We start from the raw sequence: 24,997 nt of genomic DNA, 5'->3' as shown, positions 1-24,997 counted from the left end.
CACAAGAATACATATACTCACAGAGATAAACTCATTAAGTAGGGGGTAAGATTAGTGTTGTGCATTAAATCCTCATAGGGAGGGTATGTTACATGTTTCACCAATGTAACAGATGTCAATATTTTCTAGGGTCATAAAGCTTCTATGCATCACACACTTCCTGACAGTTGATGGAATGGTAGCCCTTTCTGCTTTGGTAACTGCCCCTTCCATGGTCCAGATGATCCTTAATGGCAACATGTGTGCAATGTATTACACAAAGCACCTCAGGAAAATGTACCATCTTGTACAAGGCACTTGTGGTTTAAATTTTCTTCTGAGGCAAAACAATGTACTATACTGAAGGGAGAAGCCTGAGAAACACCCAGCACATCCCCACTTTGTCTCTAGAAGGTCACTGTGGCAAGTATAGTGACTGTTATACCTTGGTGTCCACAGGTATAGGAAGACCAATCATCTTCACCAGTCCTTCTCTGTGGTCTATAAAAAGTCAGAAAAGTTCATACTATATTTCTGTCCACTTGAAAGCTATCAAGAATTTCTTGCTTGGCAAAACTGAAATGATGCATTCTTTGCCTATATCTGCACCTTCCTGGCTAGCAAGTGCCACCAGACACATATGGTTATGGCATGGCCTAGATAAGCAGTTCACTAAGGAGAAAGAGTCAAGCCAGAAGATACAACAAGCATACAGATTGCAAAGTAGATAGAAAAAGTAGTAGTTCATCTGTTATAATCCATTAGTGCACAGTGGTGAAATATATATAAAAAGAAATTATGAATCGTACAGAGGTGAGAAAGCTACCTTACTTACATAAGATCATCATACAATCATAGGAGGTTATTAGGCTAATGGCCCTAGGGCCCTTACAAGCCTAGCCAATTTCAACCCATGTTCCCAAGGGTGTCTGGTTCAAGCAGGCAATATCAGCACCTATTGCCCCTGTCCAAAAGGGACCAAGTAGAACCCCTGTGGTGAATTTCCATTTACCCATTCAATCATCCAAAATGTGCTTAAATAGGGCCAATGAGAGGCTTTGTTTAACATGAAGAGGAGGCTTGTTTCAAAGGCTCTGTGAGACAAATCTGTCTCTCCAGCAAGTTCTGTTGATGTCGCATACCAGGTTATGGCCCTCTGAGTGAGTGACCTGTGTGCCATTTGACTTCTGAATGTGCAGCATTTCCATTAATGCTGGGTCAGAGATTGCTCTATATGCAAGGCACAGGTCCCTCTCAGCAGCCTGTATGGCAGAGTAAAGTGATAATGATTTCAGTCTATCCGCATAAGACAGATTTTGAAGACCCTGAATTTTCCTTGTAAGGAACCTTTGTGGTCTCTCCAGTTGCTATAGGTGTTTGGAAAGGTACATACCAAAGGGAGAATTGTACGCTAGTATTGGCCTGATGAGGGGAGAGTACAGGGGGAGTACAAGTTATAGAGTTATCAGTCAGTTCTCATCTTCATATCATTATAACCTTATTTGCCTAAGCTGTTGCTCAACATATTAAATCTGCTTTATATAAGTATTTGTATTTAAGACTTCAAAAGCCAACTGAGTTACAACGTGTTCCATGGCATCAGATGAAACCTTCAATGTTGTTGAAGAAAATTGTTTTGCACTGTTAAATTGCACATCTTGAGAAAGATTTGGTGTTATTTATATTGTTATTTATACAATTAAGCATATAATTCATATTTCTATACATATCTCACGAAATGTGCTCAAAGAGGAATTTTTTGTTGTCATGTTATAGTTTATGTCTGAAATGTTGTTGAACAATATATGTCTAGGTTGTCAAGACATGACAATTTGTAAAAGTTTAGCAAAATTATACTTCTGTGTCTGCACACATTATAATATACTACAGCATTTATGAAAAAATATTAATGTAATATTACCTCAATAAAAAATACTTCTTACTGATAGCATTGCTTTTTATACATTCTAATATCTTTTCTAGCTGGCAAAATATTTATACTTTTTAAGTTTTATTTTTTTCAGAAAATGCTGTGTAATGCAAGGATGTGTGTTGGCTGCTAGAGGTGTGACATTACACACTGCAGATATTCATGAATTATGTATTTTGGATGTACTCATAATTATTACAAATAAATAAAACAAAAAGGAAGTGTACTATGGAATTTGTCACACTTCTGATGAAGCATTCAGTGCCACAGAAAAGTATATTGAAAACTATAACAGTTTTTTTGGGTCAGAATGGGAAGATGTACTGTAATCTTAGACAAGGATCTTTGAACTTTCCTAGACAGCAATGCAGACCTTGGCTTGCTCAGCCTCCAAGACAGACCTGAATAAAATCTGCTGATGCCCTAAAAACAGAAAATCACCACAAGAAGTAACCTGCTCGCTTTGCTACACTACACTGAAATGCAATACACTACTGAAGAAAACTAAGAACAGAAGATGTTATGGGGACTTACTTATCGACATTTGAAATAAAAGCAGTCATTGAATCAGGTGTGCACGATGACACAGAGAACATTGTAAATACGTGCAATACCATCCAAGAAGTCAGAGTACTATCACTAAAGAAGTCATCTACTCTACAGGCAACACAAAAAGTCAGAATATGAATAACAGGAAGGCTTGCTATTGAATTATAAAATGAGGTGAACGTAAGACTGTTAATGTTCTGCCCTGGTAATTCAGAAGTCACAGCAAACATTATCTAGCAACAGCCTAAGAGATGGCATTACAGAGGGATATCATCACATGGACATTACCACAATAAGATCAACAATATTCTTGTCAGTAAGAGATGAAAGAGTTGTATGCAGTCAGCAAAATCAAGATCCAAAGCTAACTGTGGCTCAGACCATCAGATTCTTACTGCTAAGTTTAAACTTAAAAAAACAAGAAAAATTACTTGGCCAGTGAAATTTGAACTGAGTAATATTACCAAACAAACATCTATTGGAGGTTCATAGGTTCATAGGTTCATACTAGCCTATCTGCCCTAGGGCATCCACAAGTCTAGCCAGAGTGTGTATGGCTTTCGCCACCCATTTTAAATTAATTTTGCTATGCCCTTTTTCGAGGTTAGTATACTGTGCCTCTGTCTAACAGTGACACAGAAGTGATACCCGGGATAAACCTACGATCTCCCATCCACTCATCAAGATTCCTCTTGAAGAGAGTCAATGAGGGACTCTGCCTAACCTGGACTGGGATTTTATTCCAGAGTGAAGGGAGCCTCTGGGTTATGAATCTGTCCCTCCAGCATGTCCTATTTATTTCAGTGCTGAGGTTTAAGTCCCTCGAGCGCGTAGCTCGATGGGATTTGGATTTTCTGAGGTGCAGCATGTCCATTAATTCGGGTTGGACATGGCTTTATCGTCAGGCACAGATCGCCTCTGAGCAGGCGGTATGCCACTGAGTAGGGCTGGAGTTTCTTTAACCCGGGCAGCATACGGCATCTGTTTGAGCCCCTTGATCCTCTTGGTGAGGTACTTTTGGGGTCTTTCCAGTTGCTGCAGGTGTCTGGTAAGGTACATCCCAAAGGGCATTGTACTCAATTATGGGCCTGATGAGGGATGAGTAAAGAGCGATGACCTCCCTGATCTAGATGTGAATCCCTTCATGATTAGGTGGGCTATATAAAATGTTTTTCTAACCACTTTGGCCACGTGGTTGTCAAATGAGAGATTGCTATCAACTTGGGTCCCCAGGTCCCCAATTACTTCTTCTGTACTTAATGGATTACCACCTATGTGGTAATTTGTGGGCACTGTTTTTGCCAAAGGGGATGACTATACACTTTCTGGCGTTTAGCTTGAGGCCATGGCTCTGGCACCAGTTGTCTGTTTCTATGAGGCCCTTTTGGAGGATGCTTGTGTCGGCTGGAGAGTCTATTATGGTGCCCAGTTTGCAGTCATCTGCGAACTTGGTCAGCCACAGTCCTTCCATGTTGGCCTGTACCTCCGAGAAATATATACCGAACAAGAGAGGTCCCGAGACTGAGCCTTGTGGGACGCCATTTGTAACTGGTTTGGAGTCTGACATGGCTCCAGCTATTCTAACCATGTGGGTTCTGTCCTTGAGCCAGTTTGCAACCCATCTAGTGACATAGGGGTTTATATTTAAGCTGGTGAGCTTATCTATAATGCCGGAGTGGGGTATTGTATCGAAGGCTTTTGCGAGGTCCAGGTAGGCTGTGTGGTCCACCTTCCCCTTGTCAATGGCCTTGGTGACTGTTTCAAAGAAATCAACCAGGTTTAAGAGGCAGGATCTGCCCTTAACAAAGCCGAACTGGGTAGGATCCAGTGTCTGTAGGTCCCCAATATCTTTATTTATAAGGTCCATGATGATCCTTTCCATAGCTTTGCAGACCAAGCTAGTGAGACTTATGGGGCGATAGTTTCCAGGATCCGTTGAGGCACCACCTTTGTGGAGAGGGACCACTGTTGCTGTACGCCACTCTTTGGGTACATATCCTGTAGTAAGGCTGAGATTGAAAATAAGTTTATGTTCTTACCCATAGTGTTCCATGTTATGTCTTCTTCTTCTTCTTTCTTCTTGGTGGGATGGGTTGGAGCACCTCGGCCTCACTGCCACTCTTAAAGCTAAAGTTGAAGTTTGGTTTGCAGAGAGGCCCCCATATATCCCACAATAATGCTAGAGCGAGTTACCGGATCAGTTTTGTGTGCTACCCCCCCAAACAAGATAGTAACAATATAAAACAGAATAACTATAACAGAGACCACCTCTAACAGGCTGTTGTCAGAGTAGGAGCGGAGGAGGTGGAACAAGTAGCCTTAACAGGGCTGGGGACATCTCCCCAACACATGATTTTGCTTTTTGCGTGATGTGATCATTGTGGTGTGAGAAGCGTTCCTGTTCCTGGTATGACCATTGAAAAAAGACCACTGACAAGTCATGTGGTATCTGGCCAATGGAAGAGGGGTATAGCATGCCATGAGATTCCACCCAACACCTTTAGAACTAACACAGCTTTGGCTCTGTTGTTGTTGAAGTAGTGATTTTTTGAATGTCTGATATCCTTTGGTTGGGTTAGTGTGTTGCAGACATGTTTACAGTATCTAATTTGCAATTTATTGAGATAGGTGTATTTGAAGTGCGAAGTGTAGGGAGCCAGTGGGTCCAGGGTGTTGGTGGGAGCTAGTCCCTTGTCAGTCGTCCAATATGGAAACACCGTCTGCCCTTGTCGTCTCCAGGTGAAGCCACCACTTAGGCACCGAGGGGCAACACCGGGGGCAGTGGTGAGACCAAGGGCAGGGCCCTGAATTGAAAATGACTGGTTCCCAGCCTGGGCCCTGGAATCTTCTGGAGCGCCTGTTCATTTTATGTGATAGTACGCGTCCTGAAGGTCCAGTCCTTTTTCAAGTTCCTGAAGAATCCAGACTTGAATGGATTGCAAGCATGACCGTCGAAATCTTGTTTCTTGACCGATCTGTTCAAAGATACTGAGGTCCAAAAATTGGTCTTTCTTTGGAACTTCTTTGGAACTAAAAAAGAAGATTGGTAAATAGTTGCTGCTGTTGGTCTGGCTGAATAGCTCTTTTGCAAGCAGTTTTGAAAGTTTGAGTTTCAATATAAGCCTATATATTTAGCGGGTGGAGGGAAGGGAAGGTTTTTGACTGACTTGAAGAAGCGAAGAGAATAGAATAACCTTCGAATGATGGACTGTACCCATTTGTCTTGTGTCAAGGATACTTCCCCAGGCACTTCTCAAGATGGGCAGTTCTGGCAACACCAGGGACGCGGAAAGGGCTTATCTCTCGACCAGTCTGTCTCCCCTTCTGCGTGTTCCGGAACCTCTCCCTTCTGCGGCTCACTATTGTTGTAAAGGAGTGGAAAAGTGGGGAACCCACTCTGCGCGCCAGTCGAAGGGTCTGGCTATTGTTTACGAACCAATATCTTTCCTCTGGCCACCAAAGGTAAGGCCAGAAAAGGTGGAAACGACTCGACGGGCAGAAAGGGGTTGAAAATTCCATGGCCGCATCATAGTCAGGGTTTCTTCACTTAGACCAAAAGGGACATCCATCAAAAGGGTGTTGCTGAAAGACGCCTTGAAAGGTTCCGGCATTGAGGGGCCACAGGAAGGCGGAATACGATAGCCCCTGTTCCAGCGCCTGCTCGCTTCCCATCGCCGCATAAGAGAGGAGGCGATGGAGGAGTTGGAAATAGAATAGCGACAGCCAGCTGCGTGTTCATTTTTTCTGGAAACCCGCAGTCAGAAACTTGTAAATTCACCGTAGCAGTGAAGTCCCTTGAAGACGAGGGAATGGCACAGGTAATTCAGCTAGCGCATAGTAAATGTCGCTGAGGAGAACATCCGCCTGTTCCACCTTTTGTGGCGGCAGCCAGACTTTGTTAGTGGAGCCAGTTCCTCCTTTTGACAGCCGTTCCCTTGTTGTAGCGTAGCCACCACCATTTGGAGGGTGGAGACCTTTGATAAAATCTTGTCCAGGAGAGTCAGGTGCCCTTTGGAGGGTCTCCCTGGGATGAGGGGTCCACACCGAATCAGAGGGGCCCGAGGGAGCCAGCAACCACCAAGATGAGGGGTCGAAAGGGGGACAAGGGGGAGGGTGGGTGCTGACCCCCCTCTGTTTAGGTCTCACAGAATCTGCAAAGGGAAAGGGATCAGGGCTGGCCAATTGGGGGGAACCCTCAGATCTCCAGAAAGAGTGTCAAAAGTGACATCTTCTGTAAGGGTCGGGGGAACCTGCACTTCATCCAGGACTGTGGGGCTCTTGATAGACCAGGTTTCGAGGGGTAAGTCGCACTTGAGAGGCCGGGGGCTCTTCACAACCAGGAGGCCTCTCCGAGGATGAAATCCCCACAGGCTCCTGAGAGTTGGCCGGCGGGGTCCGGGGATGAGAGTGAGCGACCACCCCAGGCTGGCGGAGGGAGGCTGACGGAGCCGACTGTGGAGTAGAGCCAGGCTCAACACATTCTCCAGTCAGCTCGAAGAAGCGCCCCGCTAAAGGGCACAGACGAGCCCCTCGCCCGGAGCTAAAAGACCCTCGTCGGGGCCGATGTGGAGCCGAGTCGCTGTCGGAGTCAACTCACTAGCGCCCGGGCACCGACACTCCTGGGGCCGACAAGGTGAGATCGGCGCACCGTTCCTCCATGGAAAGCGAGCGCGGTTCCCTCCATGGAAGAAAACGGAGCCACGACGGAGTCAAGGACAATTGTCTCGGCCCAGGTGACCACAGTCTCCGAGCTCGACATTTTACCCAGGGAGTTGTGCTCAAGAGGGTCAAGGAGGTGATGAGTGGGGGATTGGGAGCATCTGGGCTAGATGAGTCGGGTCTGGGCTAGTGCCTCAGACTTTATAGTGGACCACCACCCTCTGAAGGTCAAGTGATCAGAGGGCTAGACCGATTTGACCTTTAGCTGACAGTCTGCTCTGACAGCAGGGGAGAACCAGAGCCGCCAAGGCGAGCCAAGAGAAGGCCTAGACTTTTTTGGTGGCTCCGAGAAGATTCGCCGGTCCGACACGGGAGCCGATAACTCTAACTCTCGGCTCCGGCGGCGAGCCACAGAACTGGGATTGAGACTTATCGGCCCAGCCGGGCTCGATAAAAGCGGCAAGTTGAAATAAGTCCTGAGCAACTGGCTCGGCCGAGTCAAGAGCGGAGCGAACCTGGAGGGCCTGGAGAGACAGACAGGGAATCCTCAGGCTTCAACAAGCCCTCTCAAAAAGCCTTGAGTTTTTTCTTTTTCTTTCAGGCCTGGGGTTGGGAAACCATGGCTTGAAGGCAGACAGGTTGCAGGCAAAGGCCCCAGAAAAACCCCAGACAATAGACAAGTGTGTGCGTCGTCAGAGAGACATTTTCTGACAAACCTTTGCTTCTTTTAGCCTAACTGGAGAACACAAACACACACTCAACACACCCAGTTATACCCTGTCCAAAAGAACACACAATTATAGTAAAAAGTATAAAAAAATAATAAACAAATAAGCAGTGGTACACTACTACACACAAACTAGGGAAGGAAGAGCCTAAAAGCCCAAGGGAAGAACTAAATAGGTCGATATGGTTTAATAAACCACATTAAAACTACACTAACTTTAAAATAATAAAAAAGAAAAAAAAGATTATGAGATTTTAAAAAAAAAGAACCGGAAGAATAAGGACTTAGGAACAACCGACCCTCGAGCTGAAAAGCGAGATCTGATCTGAGGTAACTCTCGCCTTGTGGGATATAAGGGGGAGGGAGCCTCGGCTGAAGCAACTCGAGCTTTAGAGGTGCGGAGCGAGGGCGAGTCGAGCCTCCCCCACCATCCAGCAGAATGAGAGAGATAGACAACTTAACATCAGTAGTTTTAGGTTTGAGTTTAGCTCTTCTTGGAGTTCATGTAGGACGCAGCCCGGGACACCGTCTGGTCCCATTGATGCTGTGTTTCTTGCTTTGGAGAGGGCAGCTCTTACCGGAGCATCTGAGATGTCAGGGGGGCAGCACTCTGCTGGGATAGATATTAGCCCTTTTGGTGGGGAGGGGGGGAGAAGTTCGCGCTGAACCTGTCAGCTAGGATGTTGGCAATGTCTGTGGGTTCGGTGTATTTTTTGTCATTTTGGACTAATTCTGAGCATATCTGGGAATTCCCACCCAGGTTCCTAACACAACTAAAGAAAGCCTTGTGATTATCCTTAGTGTCCTGTGCAATTTTTCTCTCAAAGCTGGCCTTAGACGATTTTATGAGTGCCCGTAGTTTTTGCTAATACTGATCAGAGATGCCTTCCCTTTTTGGGATTTTGCTCTGTCATGTAGTAGCTTCCTCCTTCTATTGTATAGTTTGTTTATGGCTGGGGTCCACCAGACAGGACGTCTGCCTTTGGAGGATTGGGTCTTGGTTTTATCTGGGATTGCATGATCCATGCATTCCTGAAGGTGTTCATAGAATGCGTTTATAAAGGATTTTGTGGTCTGGGCCGTATTATCCACAGGCCCGGGGGCTTTGAAGGATTCCACCTCGGTGTTGAGGAGTGTGAAATTTGCTTTAGAGAAGTTTTTCACTGTGGTTTTCTGGGCATGAGGTGGGGTCGGGATGTGAATATCCAGTGAGATTAGTTTATGGTCTGATCTTACCAGTGAGGGATACACATCTGGTCTGGAGCATAGAGTCCCCATGTTGGTGATGATCAGGTCCAGTATGTTTTCCCCTCTTGTGGGAGTGGTAACAAGTTGTTCCATAGCATTTGAGTTTATAAATTCTAGGAACCTTTGGGCTAGGGTGTTGGAGCTAGAGTAATGCTCCCAGTCTATGGTTGGGTAGTTGAAGTCACCCAATATAATGGTGTTTGGAGAGACCTTCATATTTTCCAGTCTTCTCAGGAAGGCCGAGTGGGGTTCCTGGGTTTGGGAGGGTTGTGAAGAACAAATACAAGGGATTTGACATGGTGGACAGAATGCATGAACAACTATGGACAGAATATTGAGATATTAACTGGGAAGTGGCAAAAATAATTTTAAATAGAAAGAAGGTTAAGAAGGCAAAATGGCTAGAAGGTTTTAGAAGTGGCTGAAGAAAGAAGGATATCTAAAGACAATAGGGATATGGTATGTTATGTCAAACTTTAATGTAGAGTATCATAAATAATAGCAAGAGTAGATAAGAAAGGATGTAGAAATGAAAAATGCAAATAACTGGAAGAAGGCAATAAAATGTAAATGACAAGAGATCTGTTCAAGAAGATGAATTATATTAACAGAAACTTCTAGGTAAAACTCAACATGACAAAAGACAAAAATGGGAGGGACAGAAACAGAAGAAAAAAAAATCACAGAATTCATTCAGAGAAGTACCACCACTGAAGTCAGTTGCTCTACACACAGCATATTAAGTTGACAAGAAGGATATCAATATCACTGACACATACAATGATGTGTTCTCTAGCTACATCAAGCATCCTGGAGAGTGAATTTAAATGGACACTAGAAAGCATTGTTAAGTCTGAAACAGCAGCTGAATTCTTTAAAATACTACAGAATGATAATGTAACACTGCTGCAATTAAGCTGCTAGCAACTATGGAAAATGGGACAGTAGCCACTGTATTGGAAAATGTCAGTTGATATTCCATTTCCAAAAATAGGCAATGCTACAGGTTGTTCAAATTAACAGTTGAACTTGTAGAAAGTACTGGATTCCCCAAATCAGGAAAACTATTTCCCCAAAGCTGAAGCTGGGGTGACTGCAATCCAAGCGGAGTGCAAGTTATGTATGGCATAGGTTCACTGTCATAGAAGCCATGTGTTGTGAGAGAAAATTATTCAGATTCAGATGACCATGAACTTGGAAAACACTGAAGTTAAAGAGAGCAATTTCAAGTGTTGCTGGACTATGACTTGATAAAGAAGACCACCGACACTGGCATTTTTGAACTCCTAGAGACAGGCATTGGGCACCCATTCTTGAACTTGTAGAAAGGAGAGAAATAAAGATACAGCAGGACTTTTTGTTATTAAAGACATAACAGAAAATAAATTGTGCTTAAAACCAGTGGAAGAGCAGTGAACTATCCAAAAACATCATGGTCTGCTTAGGAAAGCTTTATAAGTTTAGTGATTTTGGTACTTCAGTTAAATGAAGATTATATTAATTTATCCAAGCCTCGGTGCCTGTGGTTTATATTTGATGTTACATGACAATAAAGTACATTTTGACTTACAATCCTATCTAAAATGCTGCAGTGGATACAATACATTTTGTAAACTGCACATGGCTAAACTGAGTATTGGCTTTTTACAATTTTTCATAACATCTACTTCCTTAATTGCTGTGTTACTTTTATTTAACTGAACTTCACCGTTTCCAGATAAATCATAATTTACTTTCAAAACAATTACTTAAATCTTTCACTGTGGCTTGTCACCTTCAGCAGGACTCTTTCTTAGCTTGTAATAGCGTCTATGCCTACTGCCATGGAAGGAGACTGTGACTTGGCATGGGCAACCAATCATCTCTTCCAGTCATGTGTTGAAAAACTTGTACTATCTGTGTATGCTCTGTGTGCGCTGCACAGGAATAACCTGTTTCTTCAACCACATCCACTGCAAAATCGTGTGCAACTAAATGTATATTGCTGTCTTTTCACACATGATGTCAGCGTTTCTTAAGATGATCGTTCCACACCCACCAAACCCAGTGTCCCACTTTCCCACTCCCACCCCGGTACTCAACTAACCAGACCGCGCCTCCCCCTTTTGTAGATGCCTGGATCCGCCACTGAGGATGGTGTTGTTTTGCTCTGCAGTGTTTTGGACGTTTTTTTCTGATAAATGTCTAGCAGTTTAAAATAGAGGATTACAGTTATGATCTACCAATGAGCTTCATCCTGTGGTCTTCAATTTGATTCCCTCAGTTTCTGTGATGCTAATTCCTTGTACACACTACTTTTCAAAATAACTGCATGATGTGTAACTCTGATTCCTGAAATCCTGCAGGGCTATGGCTCTCAGCTAGGTGTATTTTTGCAGACAAGCTTTTGGAATGTTCTGATTGAATCTGTTGAAAATTATTGCTATGGATTTGCTTAAGCATCTTCAGTTTGATCTGAAAACATATGCCATCATAAGGGCCAGTATTATGCTACATCTCCTGCCTTGTCTCCATCTTATACAATGTGCACATACATCCATGCCCCATACTTGAGTTTTTATGGTGTCACTTGTACAACCAGTGTAACAGCTATATACAGTAAACTCTCAGTTAACCGGAGCTCAAGCAACCAGAAAAAAAAATCCAAGAAATACAGTGCAATTTTCATGTATTGTACTCCCCCCCCCCCCCCCGCAGAAACATACCTTATGTTTTTAGAGTTTTAGAGTTTTAAAAAGGAAGATAGGAATAAATTCCATTCTGCTTTGTGGGTATAACTTGTCTGAATTTAATCTGTTTTTAATAAAGCACTACAATAAAATTTGAGTTGAGGTACATTAACTGCTCCTTCCATACTACCACTGGCTAGTTGTCACTGCTTGCACTTAACTCACTACACCATTCCTGCCTTTTCCAGATCACCAGCCTGTATCATGATCTTTGTAAGATCTGTCATACCTCATTTGTGCCATGATTTATAAGTATTTCTGCCACAGACTTCTCATATGTCCCTGTTTTGGATAAACGTTCCTATTGTCAGGATGATTTACCCCTACACATAATGTCCCTATTTTTTGGAGGTGTGTCCCTATCTTCAGGCTTGATTTACTCCTTTACAAAATGTTCTGAATCCCCTCATCATATGTCATTTCTAAGCTATCTAGTACACAGAAAACTACACTACATGACCAACATATTAGTGGCAACAATAATTAAAAAAAAGAGGACACATATTTTACATCTCCCTTTTTCTGAAGCAAAAATAAATGACCTTGCATGGTAGAATTCTGTAATGTAGTTCATTAAAATTTACAGATTTTACACTGTCACTCAGCTAATGTGCTTATATTTTTCCATCAGTTTTGTCACTCTTGTTTTTTTAGAATGAAAGTTATATATTCACCATAATGACAGATCCATGTTGTCTTCTTTTCATCTGGTTCAACCTTTGGGTCATCTGATCCGAATGGATCCAACCCTGGCCCTTTTAGAAGCTGTGGATCCAGGGCTCTGACTCCTCCTCTACCCATAACTCCTCTCTTCCTCCCAGTACCTCAGACTGAGTTTGCCTACTTATTAGTCAACAAAATCTGTTATAATCTCATAAATTATAACATCTAAATTCTATACCAGAATAAAACCTGGAGAAAAAAAACAACCAAATGAGATAATGTAGGTACAACCAAATGAGATAATGTAGGTCCATTCAATCAAAGATGAGCACCAGGTGATACAATTTGTAATGGGGAAGGAGGGAGGACTGTTGAACCAGATAAAAAGAAAACAGCACGCATCTATCATTATGGTGAGTATGTAACGTTCATACCCAATGTTGTCTTTTTTTCATCCAAGTCAACCTTTGTGACAGATTCTTTAGCTGCCACAAACCTGGGAGATATCAAGGAAGGTTATTCCTGAGAATGATAGAGCCAAAAGATCTATGGGAGTTTGACTGTACATCCAGTTTATAATGAGAAATGAGTGTGTGAAGTGTGTACCAACTCTGCATATAAAGGTAGTAGAAGTAGACACATACCTTCTTGAGTGCACTCTTTGTTTCTTGGTTAAACAGAGTCCCATTTTTTTGTTTACAAAGGCTATGCAGTCTGACAGCTTTTTTCATTTACAAAGGCTATGCAGTCTGACAGCTTTTTTCATTTACAAAGGCTATGCAGTCTGACATCCACCTAGGCAGTGTGACTTTATAAATACTCTGACCTAGCTTGACTTTAGAAAAGGCTACAAACAGCTGATCAGATTTTCTGAAATCTTTAGTCCTAAGGAGGTAAAATCCAAGTTGACTGTGGATATCCAATAGATGCACAGTATATTCTCCTTTGTTAGAAAATCTTGGAAAGAATACTGGTAAATTGATAGTATGATTAATGTTCATTTTGGATACCACTTCTGGAATAAAGGTAGGATTTGTTCTCAAAGAACCCTTATTGTTATGGAAAATCAGGTAAGGAATCTAAAAATAAGGGCAGTAATGACAGCAAAATATACCAACACCTTTATTTAAATAAACACATGAATGCATTAATGAATCACCACATTTTTGTCCCTTCAAATCAGGACTTCTTCAGATAACACTTAACACACAAACCCACATCTTATATACCCTAAATATCACTTGCAAAAATTGTTTAATTGATCAATTAAACTACCTAAATTGAATTTAAATAACTATACAAACTAGAGAGAGCATGCTCCACAATAAAAGCATCAGTGTATAAATATGGATCACAGGAAGTTACTAGGCTATTGACTCTGAGGCCCTTATAAGCCTAGCCAAGAGGTTAGCCCATGTTTAGACAAGTCAGCACCCAAAGCCCCTGTCCAGCAGGGACACAGGTGGAATCCCCGGGGTGTATTTTCTGTTTCCCATCCAGTTATCCAGGTTGCGCTTGAAAAGAGAAAATGAGGTACTCTGCTTGATGTGGACAGGGAGTCTATTCCACAGATGGGGGAGTCTCTGGGACACAAATCTGCCCCACCAAGTCCCATTGATGTCACAAACCAGGTTGAGGTCACACATGCAGGTTACTTGAGTGGAGCTTGACTTGCAGATATGCAGCAGTCCGTCAAAGTGGGGTCTGAGATTGCTTTATATTCCAGACAGAGGTCACCTCTGGGGAGTCTGTATGAAACTGAATAGAGGGACAGGGCTTTTAGCCTATCTGTGTAGGATAGATGTAGATGTTTGAGGCCCTAGATTCTTCTGGTGAGGAACTTCTGTGGCCTTTCCAGATGCTGCATGTGCTTTGCAAAGGTACATGCCAAAGGGGGCATTGTACTCAATAATTGGCCTTATGAGGGAAGACTACAGGGATGTTATGACCTCCTTGTCCCTGGATGAGATACCCTTACTTATGAGGTGGGCCATGTAGAAAGTGTTCTGTATAACCGAAGCAACATGGTGGTCAAACGTCAGGTTGCTATCAACCTGGGTGCCCAAATCCCTCAAGACTGACTGCATGCTTAGGACATTGTTATTAATGTGATAGTATGTGGGGATGTCACTCTCCCTAAAGGGGACAATAATGCATTTTTTGGCATTCAGCTTGAGGCCATATTTCTGGCACCAGTCATTTGTTTGGGGTGAGACCCTCTTGGAGGACGTCCACATCACTTGGGGAACTGATGACCATGCCCAGCTTGCAGTCATCTGCACACTTGGTCAGCCATAGCCCACTGGTTTTGGCCTGCACCTCAGAGAAGTATATCTCAAATAACAGAGGCCCCAAGACCGATCCCTCGGGTATGCCGCTTGTTACTGGTCTACTGCTTGAGGTGGCTTCCCCTATTTTCATAAAACACCAAAACCTCTTGTGTAGTTCCACAGAGCCAAGTCGAATTCATGCTTCCAAAATGTAAAACTTTAACTCCAGATCATTTGAACAGCTGAGTTTATTGACTAAAATCACAAAAAATAAAACTGTTAAGCGCTTTCGTCCCTCAACAACAAGCAAGGGGACTTCATCAAAAGAAACGCTTAACAGTCCTTTTATTTTTTGTGATTTAGTCAATAAACTCAGCTGTTCAAATGATCTGGGTTTAAAGTTTTGCATTTTGGAAGCATGAATTCGACTTGACTCTGTGGAACTACACAAGAGGTTTTGCTGTTTTATGAGTGGCTTCCCCTATTTTGATTAGGTGGGTTCTATCAGTGAGCCAGTTTGCTACCCATCTATGCATCCAAAAACTATTCTAAAACCATAAATATGTACCTGTTACTAAAACTAATCATAAATAATGAATAAATATAGATCAATAAAAATCTCTCAAATTACTGCATAAAAAATTGTTGCATTAAAAATCCTTTAAACCATATGTTTGAATAAAAAAGTATATATACATACTCCTTTCCCATGTGTAAGGCCACCAACTAGTGGTGTTAGATGGGTCTATATTAGAACACTGAAGTTTCAAAACTTCGAATGTTCTAATATCGAACCCTATTATGCGAAAGCTAAAAACATTGAACATACAGAACAGCAAATTTTTTCCTAGGGAAAAAATTCATTGTTCCAAAACACATACACACAACACAAGCACACCAAACAAACAGCAATCCACACGCATACACCTAAAATCTTATACCTAACCCTACACTAAACTATACACACACCACTAAATATCCACTAACCTTAACCCAAACCCTAACCCTAAGGTCCATCACTATCACACACTTACCTGACCCGCGTCCTAACCCTAACTCACCTACCCCGCCCTAACCCTCATGTCCACACAATCGCATACTTACCTGACCTGTGCCCTAACCCTAACTCACCTAACCCGCCCTAACCCTCACGTCCACACAATCACACACATACCTAACCCGCGCCCTAACTCACCTAACCTGCCCTAACCCTCACATCCACACAATCACACACATACCTAACTCACACCCTAACCCGCACTCAGTCGCATACTTACCCCTAACCCGCACTCAGTCGCATACTTACCTGAATCCGACCCGTAACTTTCCACCACAGCACTGAAAATACCAAAGCAACAGAAATGGACAACTGAATTCTTTCCCTAGGAAAAAATTATGTTTTCTGTTGCTTCGATATTTTCAACTTTCGCGTAATAGGGTTCGATATTAGAACATTCGAAGTTTTGAAACTTTGATGTTCTAATATAGACCCGTGTTAGATCCACATCCCACCCTAAAGAAATAAATATAAATGTTCCCAGTAGAAAGAAAAGCAGTAAAGTTTAATAAAATATTTTTTGTATAGAAATATATACAATTGAAACCAAACAAGTAAATCCTTGTAAAAAACTGTTAGTATATTTTACCTCCATGTATTTGTGGTCCTCAGTGCCCTAATTGTTGGATTTACGGGTTGCTGCTTTGTTAGACTTATGTTTGGGGCATTTTCCTCCTGTTTTTCATTATTTTTAATGTAAAATCAGGTAAGGAGCTGTACAAGAAAGTGCTTATAATTTGGAAAACCTTTTAGACGAAATCATGGCTACCACTAAAATAGTCTTCCAAGAAAGGTACTTTAAGTCTGCTGAAGCTGCTGATTCAAAGGGGTGGGGAGTGTTAACACTTGAAGCATGATAGTTATGTCCCTTGGAGGAACAGGATCCCTTATGGGAAGTCATAATAAGAACATTCCCTTTAGGAAGGCCTTTGAAATCTTTAGAAAAGCCATAGCCATCTGACTGTGTCCAATATGGAAACTGGAAATAGCAGCTAGTTGCACTTTGATTGTTGAAAACTGGATCCTTTTTAGAAAAGGGCTGGAAAGAAGTCTAGAATGGAAGGAAGAGGAGCTGGAAAAGGATTTTTTAGTTGCCTAGAGAATCTCTACTATTTGCTAAGTAAACTTTTCTGGTACTCAATTTTTAAGAGGCTAATAAAATATGAACCACTTCAGTGGAAAGCCTGGCATCTCTGACCACCGTTAAAAGTGGATGAACCATGTGGTTAACTTCAGTGTCTCTGATCCAGGTGACACTGCTTTGATGGGTGAGTCAAAAGGTCTGGAGAATTGTCCAGTATCCAGGGAGGATGTAGTAGATGAAGCCAGAGGAAGAGGACCACACTTGCCAGGGCCAGAAAGGGGCAATGAGGACTACTTTGGCCTTGCATCTTCTGGCTTTCTGAATGAACTTTGTTATCAGAGGAAAGGGGGAAAAGGCATATAGAAGACCCAGGGGCCAATTGTTGACTAGAGCTTCTCTCTATGACTTCCCTGTGGAGGGTTTATGGCAAAGTAACTGCTGTACTTGTAGTTCGGGTACAAAGCAAAAAGGTCTCAGCATGGTTGACCCTGGTGGTTGAAGATTTGATTTGCCAGTGCTTGACTGAGTGACCAATTATAATGCTGGAGGATAGATCTGCTCAATTTGTCCACTAATACAATGGAATTCCCTGAAATATGCATTCCTATGAGAAAACAATAGGAAGACTTTGCCCACTGCCACACTCTTATGGCCTCTCGGCACACAGAATATGAATGGGTTCCACCCTGCTTTTGACATACCAGGCTACTGACATGTTGTCCATCTGGATGAACATCATACCCTTAGGAAGAGATTACTGGAAAGCCTGCAGTGCTAGGAGAACTGCTGTCATCTCCAGAACACTGTTGTGGAGAATAGCCTCTGTGTTTGACCATGAACCTCGAACCGTCTTCCCTTCAAAATTCCCCCACCCCCATTCCAGGAGAGTAACATCCGTGGTTACTACAGCTGTGGGGGTATGTGGAGAAAAGGGGGAGGACTGTGGTGAGACCAAAGACAGTGTCCTGAATTGGAAGTGATTAGCTCCCAACCAGAAATTAAGAAATTGCTTTGATTGCCTTGAAATCCTGATATGGTAGTATGCATCTTGGAAATATGTAAAGCACATCCAATCATCATTCTTTAAAAGAGCCAGAATGGACTGAACCATGACCATCAAAAACTTTGTCTGTTTCACAAAATGATTGAGATGGCTGAGGTCCAAAATTGGCCATAGATTCCCTGTCTTTTTCAGAACTAAAAAGAAACCTGGAATAGACTCTGGATTCTAAGGGGTTTGAGGGGACCTGTTGGATGACGCTTTCCTAACAGTTTTAAGACTTCTGCTGTTGTGGATTTTATTTGATAGGGTGGTACTGTGGGGAATCCTTCTTTTCTTTAAGAGAGAGGAAGCAAAGGGCATTATATAGCCTCTAGGGGCTATCTGCAGCATCAAAGTTTCTGATGTGATGGTCTGCCAGGTATGATGATGCTGAATGCAGCAGCTGGGCAATCCTTCAGGAGCACTGCTAGGATTTCTCTGAAAAAGGACAGCAAAATCTTTCATTCTGTGTTACACTGCTGCCCTTAGGGCAACATCCACTGAAACTAGTCCCCCTCCCCCACCCCTGGAGGACCTGTCTGCAGGAAAGTCCTGGCTGAACCCTTGGGACTTCCTGAACCGCATCTTCTTGCCACCTCTCTCATTTCTGGAGAAGGTTCTCTGAGTGGTGGAGAAGTGGATTCCAGAAGCAGAAAGGGTCTTACGATCCAGCTCGCTACTGGTGAGAGTTTCCTTAACCTTTACTCCAAAGAGTGTGGAGCCACCAAAACGAGAATCATGGAAGGACATCTTGAAACTTTCTGCAAAGTCACACAATCACATCCAGGCATGCTGGTGGGTAACTATGTCAGTACCTGCTGCACTAGCAATACCATCAGCTGAATTTTGAAGCAGATGCCTGGATATGTTAGCCATCAATTGTAACATAGGCAGCTGGGACTCCATTGTTTTCTGGATGCCTATCAGTAAAATACCTGAGAGAGGCTTGGTGAGTTCCTTTATCAAGCCCCTCAGGAAACACGTCATTTGGACTGGGTAGTTTAGTGTTCTAAGTGTGAAAATGCTAAAGTACACATCAGTTTCCCAAATATTTTCAACACTCTTGATTCTCTGTTAGGAGGATGGACAGACATGCTCTCTTCACAGAGTTCCTTTTAGTGGCTACTGCTACAACCATGGTATCTAATGAGGGACCCTTGCTCTGGTGTGCTCTATCCTTAGGTGCAACCAAAATCTTGTCCAGCTTCTTAGGGATCGTCTCCACCATGTCAGGATCCTTCCAAGCCCATTGAGCTACCAGATCTATGACTGCATCAGCAAGTGGTACCATCCAGGTGGTAGAAGAGCCAGCCTCAGAACACAGACACTTCAGGGGAGGGCATGTTAGTGGACCACCCCCTCTCAGATTCATCAATTCCAAACTGTCATAAAAGGTGACATCCTCTGGAGGGGATCTTGGAGACCCATCCCAGTCATCCATGTCTGTGTCTTCAGTGATTGATTCTGGAGAAGAATCTAAATGTCTCTTCTTACATGTCTGTTTCCTAAGACCCTGCCTTGATGGGACTTCCAGAGATGCGTCAGAGTCAGACAGGAAGCTCAAATGGTGATCAGCCCCAAGACTAAAGGAAGCCGACTGTCCCTGTTGATGTGGATGTGCAAAGTCAGATGCAATGTCCAACAGGGGTTGGGGTGGAGCTCAGCGCATGGAAAGCACCTCTTCTTTTGGTCTAGCAAGAGCCCTTTCAAAAGCCTTAAATGCCAAGGCAGACATCAGGACTGACTAGACTCCCACTCCATCATTCTGAGATGAAGGAAGAGCCTCCCATGACCCAACCTGCCCTAGCTCTGAAGTCAACATCAGGGCCAAGCTATCTAGTGCAGAGGCATCGAGCAAAAGATAGTTCCAAAAGTTTCAGTATTGAATCTGTGCCTTGAGCCTCCATATCAATGTTTCAGTTCTGAGACTCATCTCAATCTAACAGCATAAGAGTCAAGAGAGCAAGGGATACAGTCAGAGATGAAGTCGACAGGACTGTCAACTCTGATGTGACTGCTCCTGAGAGACTCAGGTCCATAGTCTGCAGATCCAAAGCCAAACCAGAATTGGAGGAATTATTGGAGGAGTTGTTGAAGCCATTCTTGAAATGTCCTGAGTGAACACAGCCAGGAGAACGCCTAGTTGAATTTGCATCTGAAGGAATCTCTGCATCATCCTGTCGATGTCTGCTTCAGTAAGGTTCCCCAATGATCTAACAGACCTGGAGGATGAAGGCACTGATGGTGATCTGGAACAATGCCTCTCCTGAAGAAAAGGTGAATGCAGCCAAGTACTTACAGACTCCGATGAAAATTGAGGAGGAGGTGTTGGTGATTGGATCTGAGGGGAAGTCAGATCCATCGGTCTAGAAATCGTCAGTGCCAAACCCAAGGGTTCTGATGGGACTAGAGATGGTTTCCTAGATTTATCTGATTGCTTCTCAGATAATTTATCTTTGTCCTTTGCCCTTCTCTTATTCCTTAGCCTTGTCTCTATCCTTTTGTTTAGACTTCTCCATTGTCTTAGCTGAAGATACAGAAGGAGTAGCAGAAGAAGCTGAGGCCTGAGTGCATTGTCCTGACTAAGGGATTAAACCTTTTAAGACAAATTTAGCTCTTTGGCCTTGAATAGCCCTAGAACTGAAAGAGGAGTGAGCCTCACACTCTTGTGTCTAGATGAGCTGCCCCCAGGCAGTATACACAAAGGGAGTGCGGGGTCCAGCAGTGGGATCTTATGACCACAGACCATACATATTTTGAAACCTTGAACCTTGTCTGCCATATAGATGGCAAGGTATCATCGCACAGAGCAGTCTGAAATACCAAAGTGAAGAAGCACTAACCAGGAAACTACTTAAACAAAGTAAAAGAATAGTAACCAGATACTTTCTATATTAAAAACTAATTAACTTTCTGAGTCAGATGAATAAGGCAAAGAGGAAAAGTATATATATATATATATATATATATATATATATATATATATATATATATATATATATATATATATATATATATGGGTCTACTTTTCACATCACTGAAATCCCATTTCATTGACTTTCATTTCACCGAGACCAAATCACCTAAATTTCAAAATACTGACAACTCATTTCACTGAATATCATTTCACAGAAAGCTTACAATGCTAAATTTCAAAAGACTAAATGGGAAACCATAGACAAACACACTCAACACTGACTACCTCTTTTCAGAACATAAAAACTACTTCCTTACCATTTTAACAGAAACCAAACAATATAAAACCAAACCCCACACCCCCCTAACTATACATACTAACTCCAGGACTGCACTACAGTGGGGAAAATGGTATATACCTTTTACATACCTTACAGTACTCTACACACTGCCAGTACTGCTGGGAACACACAAAATATCCGCCATAATACTTTAGATACTTCCCATACAAATGTAAAGAGAGATACCCACATTTAAAAATAGTACACCACTTTCTACATGACTATTGGTATTCTGACACTGTAAGTTACAGAAATTCTTTTTATTACAAACAAGTCAAAGGTGAATGGAAACCCACATCAAGTCTATGGCTTACAATTCAGTCAAATTAATTTTCAGTATTTTGAAAATTAGGTGATTTGGTCTCAGTGAAATGAAATGGGATTTCACTGATGTGAAATAGACCCATATGTATATAATATATAAATATACATATATATATATGTGTGTGTGTGTGTATATATATATATATATATATATATATATATATATATTTACATATACATACATATATATATATATGTATATATATATATATATATATATATATATATATATATATACACACACACACACACACACACACACATATATATATATATATATATATATATATATATATATATATATATATATAAAAGACAACACTGGATCATGCGTTTCTGAGTAGTGTCCCATATTCTTACTGGAAGTAGAATTAGTTATATGTTTGGTATTAAACATTATGATAATTAGATGTGCAGATTTTTAGAAGGCTGTGTCTACTTTTCTAGGGCCTTTGCTCCTGTTTTCTATGTCTACAGATTAAGAGGTCTGTTCTGACATACAACTTCAATGCTCAGTGATAATGGTCTTGGTTTGTTTTAAGGGCAGTTAATATCTAGATGTAAAAAATGCAACTCTCTGCTTTTGAGACTAGGATCATCTATCCTGACTGTTTTTGCATTATTCCAGACATATCTCAGTCCTCAATAAGAACAAAATACTGTGATTCCTGACTATTCATATGGTGATCTTATATAAAGTACAGCCTCACAAAGAATTATTTCTGTCACGCTACCTGTAGATGTATTAGACAATTGTATAGAGTCAAAAGCTAAGCAAAGTAAAGCACTTTACACCCATTTCTAGTGAAGCAGTTGCAGCAAAATACCTGAAAATATTGAGCCAGGCTACAACCTCAGAGGTAGATCTCTTCATGTGCTACTGGGAGCCCGTTTTGGGGAACAAACCTAGGCTGCCATAAAAGCAACCAAGAAGGTGCGGGTGGAACATCTCTTAGACGTCTCTCCTTATATGAGGGAATAAAAAGGTTCTTACAACACATCCCTATTGGAAGGTGGGCTCCTTATGTACCTCAGTGTTTGGATGGAGAAACATAGCAGAATGTCTTTATCAGTATGAGCAATAGCACACAAGCTACATTATTAAAAGTCAAACCGCAGAACTTACCTAAGCCAAGGAAGGGTAGTAAAAACAAAATAATCCCGTCCCCTCCAATCACCAGTGTAATTGTATTCTTCAAGAGAAATGCTCCTATCCCCCCACCCCCCAATTGATGGCCTCAGGCAGGGACTTAGTAGGGGAAGAAAATAATTGAGTGAGATATAAATAAAACAAACCTTGAACTGGTCTTGCAGGATCTATCTTTGCTAAATGTAGTTCTTCATTTGCTGGTGGAGTTGTTGCCAATTCTGCTTCTTTCAGTTTCTGCAGATTTGTTTGGAATTTGCAAGAATCCTGGTTGATGATTTCTATTCTTTAAGAAAAAAATAAATGCACATGGTGAGAAGTAATGAACAATCTGTAATTCATTAGTTTTAATTTTCATTCTTGTCATTTATTTCATTTCATTTTGAACTTGAACTTCCTAACTACCTCAAACTCCTTAGACTTATTACTGCTCACAAGCTCATATTCAAACCTTGTAGCTGTCCTTCTCTGTCCACCTCTTTAACCTCCTACATTCCTAACCAGTCTCCAAGATCAGAAAACCACAATATTCTAAACATATATAAGCCTTGTCAACCCCCTGGCCACCTACTATTATCCTGCTCCCTAGCTAAACTCTGGAATTCTCTCCCTACCACCCTTTGAAATACTCAGACCCACTCAAACTTCAAAACACTTCTCCAATCTCACCTCCTTTCAAAGTGGGAATGTTCCTGTACCCCTACCACATAAATTCTTTAACACCATCTCCCATGCACTATATACCTCAACCTTATATCACTGTGTTCTTACCCTTTGCTTCTACTTCCTCTCCTACCCTATACCTCATATACTTCCCCCCAACCCACTCCCTTTCTCCACTATATACCACCTTTTACCTCTACCACTTCACCTTCTTCTCTCTGGCATCTCCTCATATATCTAACTTCCAAAAAAAAAAGCTTGTTTTTTTAATTTATATATAAATGTTTTGCTTATATGTTTTTTCATCTGAAATGCCTGTACTTTTAATATGTTTAGAATACATGACTCTCACATTTGTAAATCATTACCTAGAATTTGAAATGTTATGTCTTTTTTAACAAATTGTATATTATCTCTGTATTTTTCATTGTTCTACAACTTTATTTACTTTTGTATAACTATTGTAAAACTGTCTATATCCTGTGGAGCTTTTCTCCCCAGGCCTCCACTGAAAACAGGCTCTTCCAGGCCCAGTGGACTATCCCGGTCATCAAACTGAAATAAATAAATAAATAATGTTTACAGCTTTAAGTTATTCTAGGTCGACAGTACATTCTTAAGCTGACTGCAAGGCATATTAGTAAGAGGTCAATATAGCGGTGTGGAAATATGACTATATTAATGTGCTCTACAGGTTTAGACTGCTATTACAGGTTACCTACATGAATTGGGTGAAAACTCTTCAATTTTACTGAACCTGACCAACATCTAAGGAAATCTCCGTCCTCCAAAGTTATTAACCTTATTCTATAGTTATTTTTTCTCCCTCTAATATCAACTAGGTGTTTAGTGCACAAAACGACCTTAGCGATTTTCCATTTTTTTTTCCATTTCCATTTGTTTCCCTGTCACAGATAATGAAGGCAATTTTTTTTCATTATTTAAATGTAGCATTGTTTCAGGGAAGCATTTGTCTCAACCTGCAAAACCTAGGCTAGGCAGTAGGAATTGTATAGATTCTAGAGTTGTTTCCACCCACAGTTTTACAACATGACACTATCAGACTGCTATAAACAAATGAAGTAAAATATATTTTTACAAACAGTGAATTGTTATAGAAATCTTTGTATGAAGAGCAGGAATGAGTTTATACATGCAATCCTGCTTAAACCAGTTGACAGACACAGGGACATCGGGAGGCATACACACTGTACTGATTTCAGTACAACTTCTTTAGAAGAGGGGGTAGCTTTTTTAATTAAAAAAATTACATATTTTTGTTTTTTAAACAGCGTTGGCTCCTTTAAGTATTTTTAAAACAGCATTCTCCTTTAAGGATGCTGACTCCTTTAAGTTACATTTTTTAAGGATGCTGGGCGCCAGAACCATAGAACAATTGCAACTGCAGCAGATCCAGCACATGGCTACATACCAGCCAGTCGGAATTGAGCTCACATCACGTCATGTCCAGCTGGCTGGCTGCGAGCGGGAAATGTGCATAGCAGTGATAGCTTGAATGTATTGGATTATGGTGGAGGCAGCCGCATGGATAATCATTGTTGGTTGTAGTGGAGGGGCAAGGCAATCGCAAATGGATTATCGTTGTGGTGAAGGCAATCGGCCAACAGCGTGAATGGATTATCAGGTAAGGATAGAGAGAGTGAGAGTG

General features: G+C 41.7%; 1 protein-coding gene across 2 annotated transcripts in view; it reads right to left on the bottom strand.

Annotated features, from left to right (window-relative positions):
* CLHC1 (clathrin heavy chain linker domain containing 1) overlaps nt 1-24,997 on the bottom strand; it is a 1,972,328-nt gene that overhangs the window by 1,527,349 nt on the left and 419,982 nt on the right. For both annotated transcript variants that reach the window (XM_044055182.1, XR_006362617.1), the window contains exon 4: nt 22,815-22,951. In XM_044055182.1, coding sequence (XP_043911117.1) covers nt 22,815-22,951 — 137 coding nt within the window. The remainder of the gene's footprint in view (nt 1-22,814; nt 22,952-24,997) is intronic.

The sequence above is a fragment of the Protopterus annectens genome, chromosome 1.part2, assembly GCF_019279795.1.
Source record: "Protopterus annectens isolate FY-2018-M chromosome 1.part2, PAN1.0, whole genome shotgun sequence".
In the NCBI taxonomy this organism is placed as follows: Eukaryota; Metazoa; Chordata; order Ceratodontiformes; family Protopteridae; genus Protopterus; species Protopterus annectens.
Note: the sequence above shows the minus strand (reverse complement) of the source record. Positions and strands in the feature narration are given on the sequence as shown.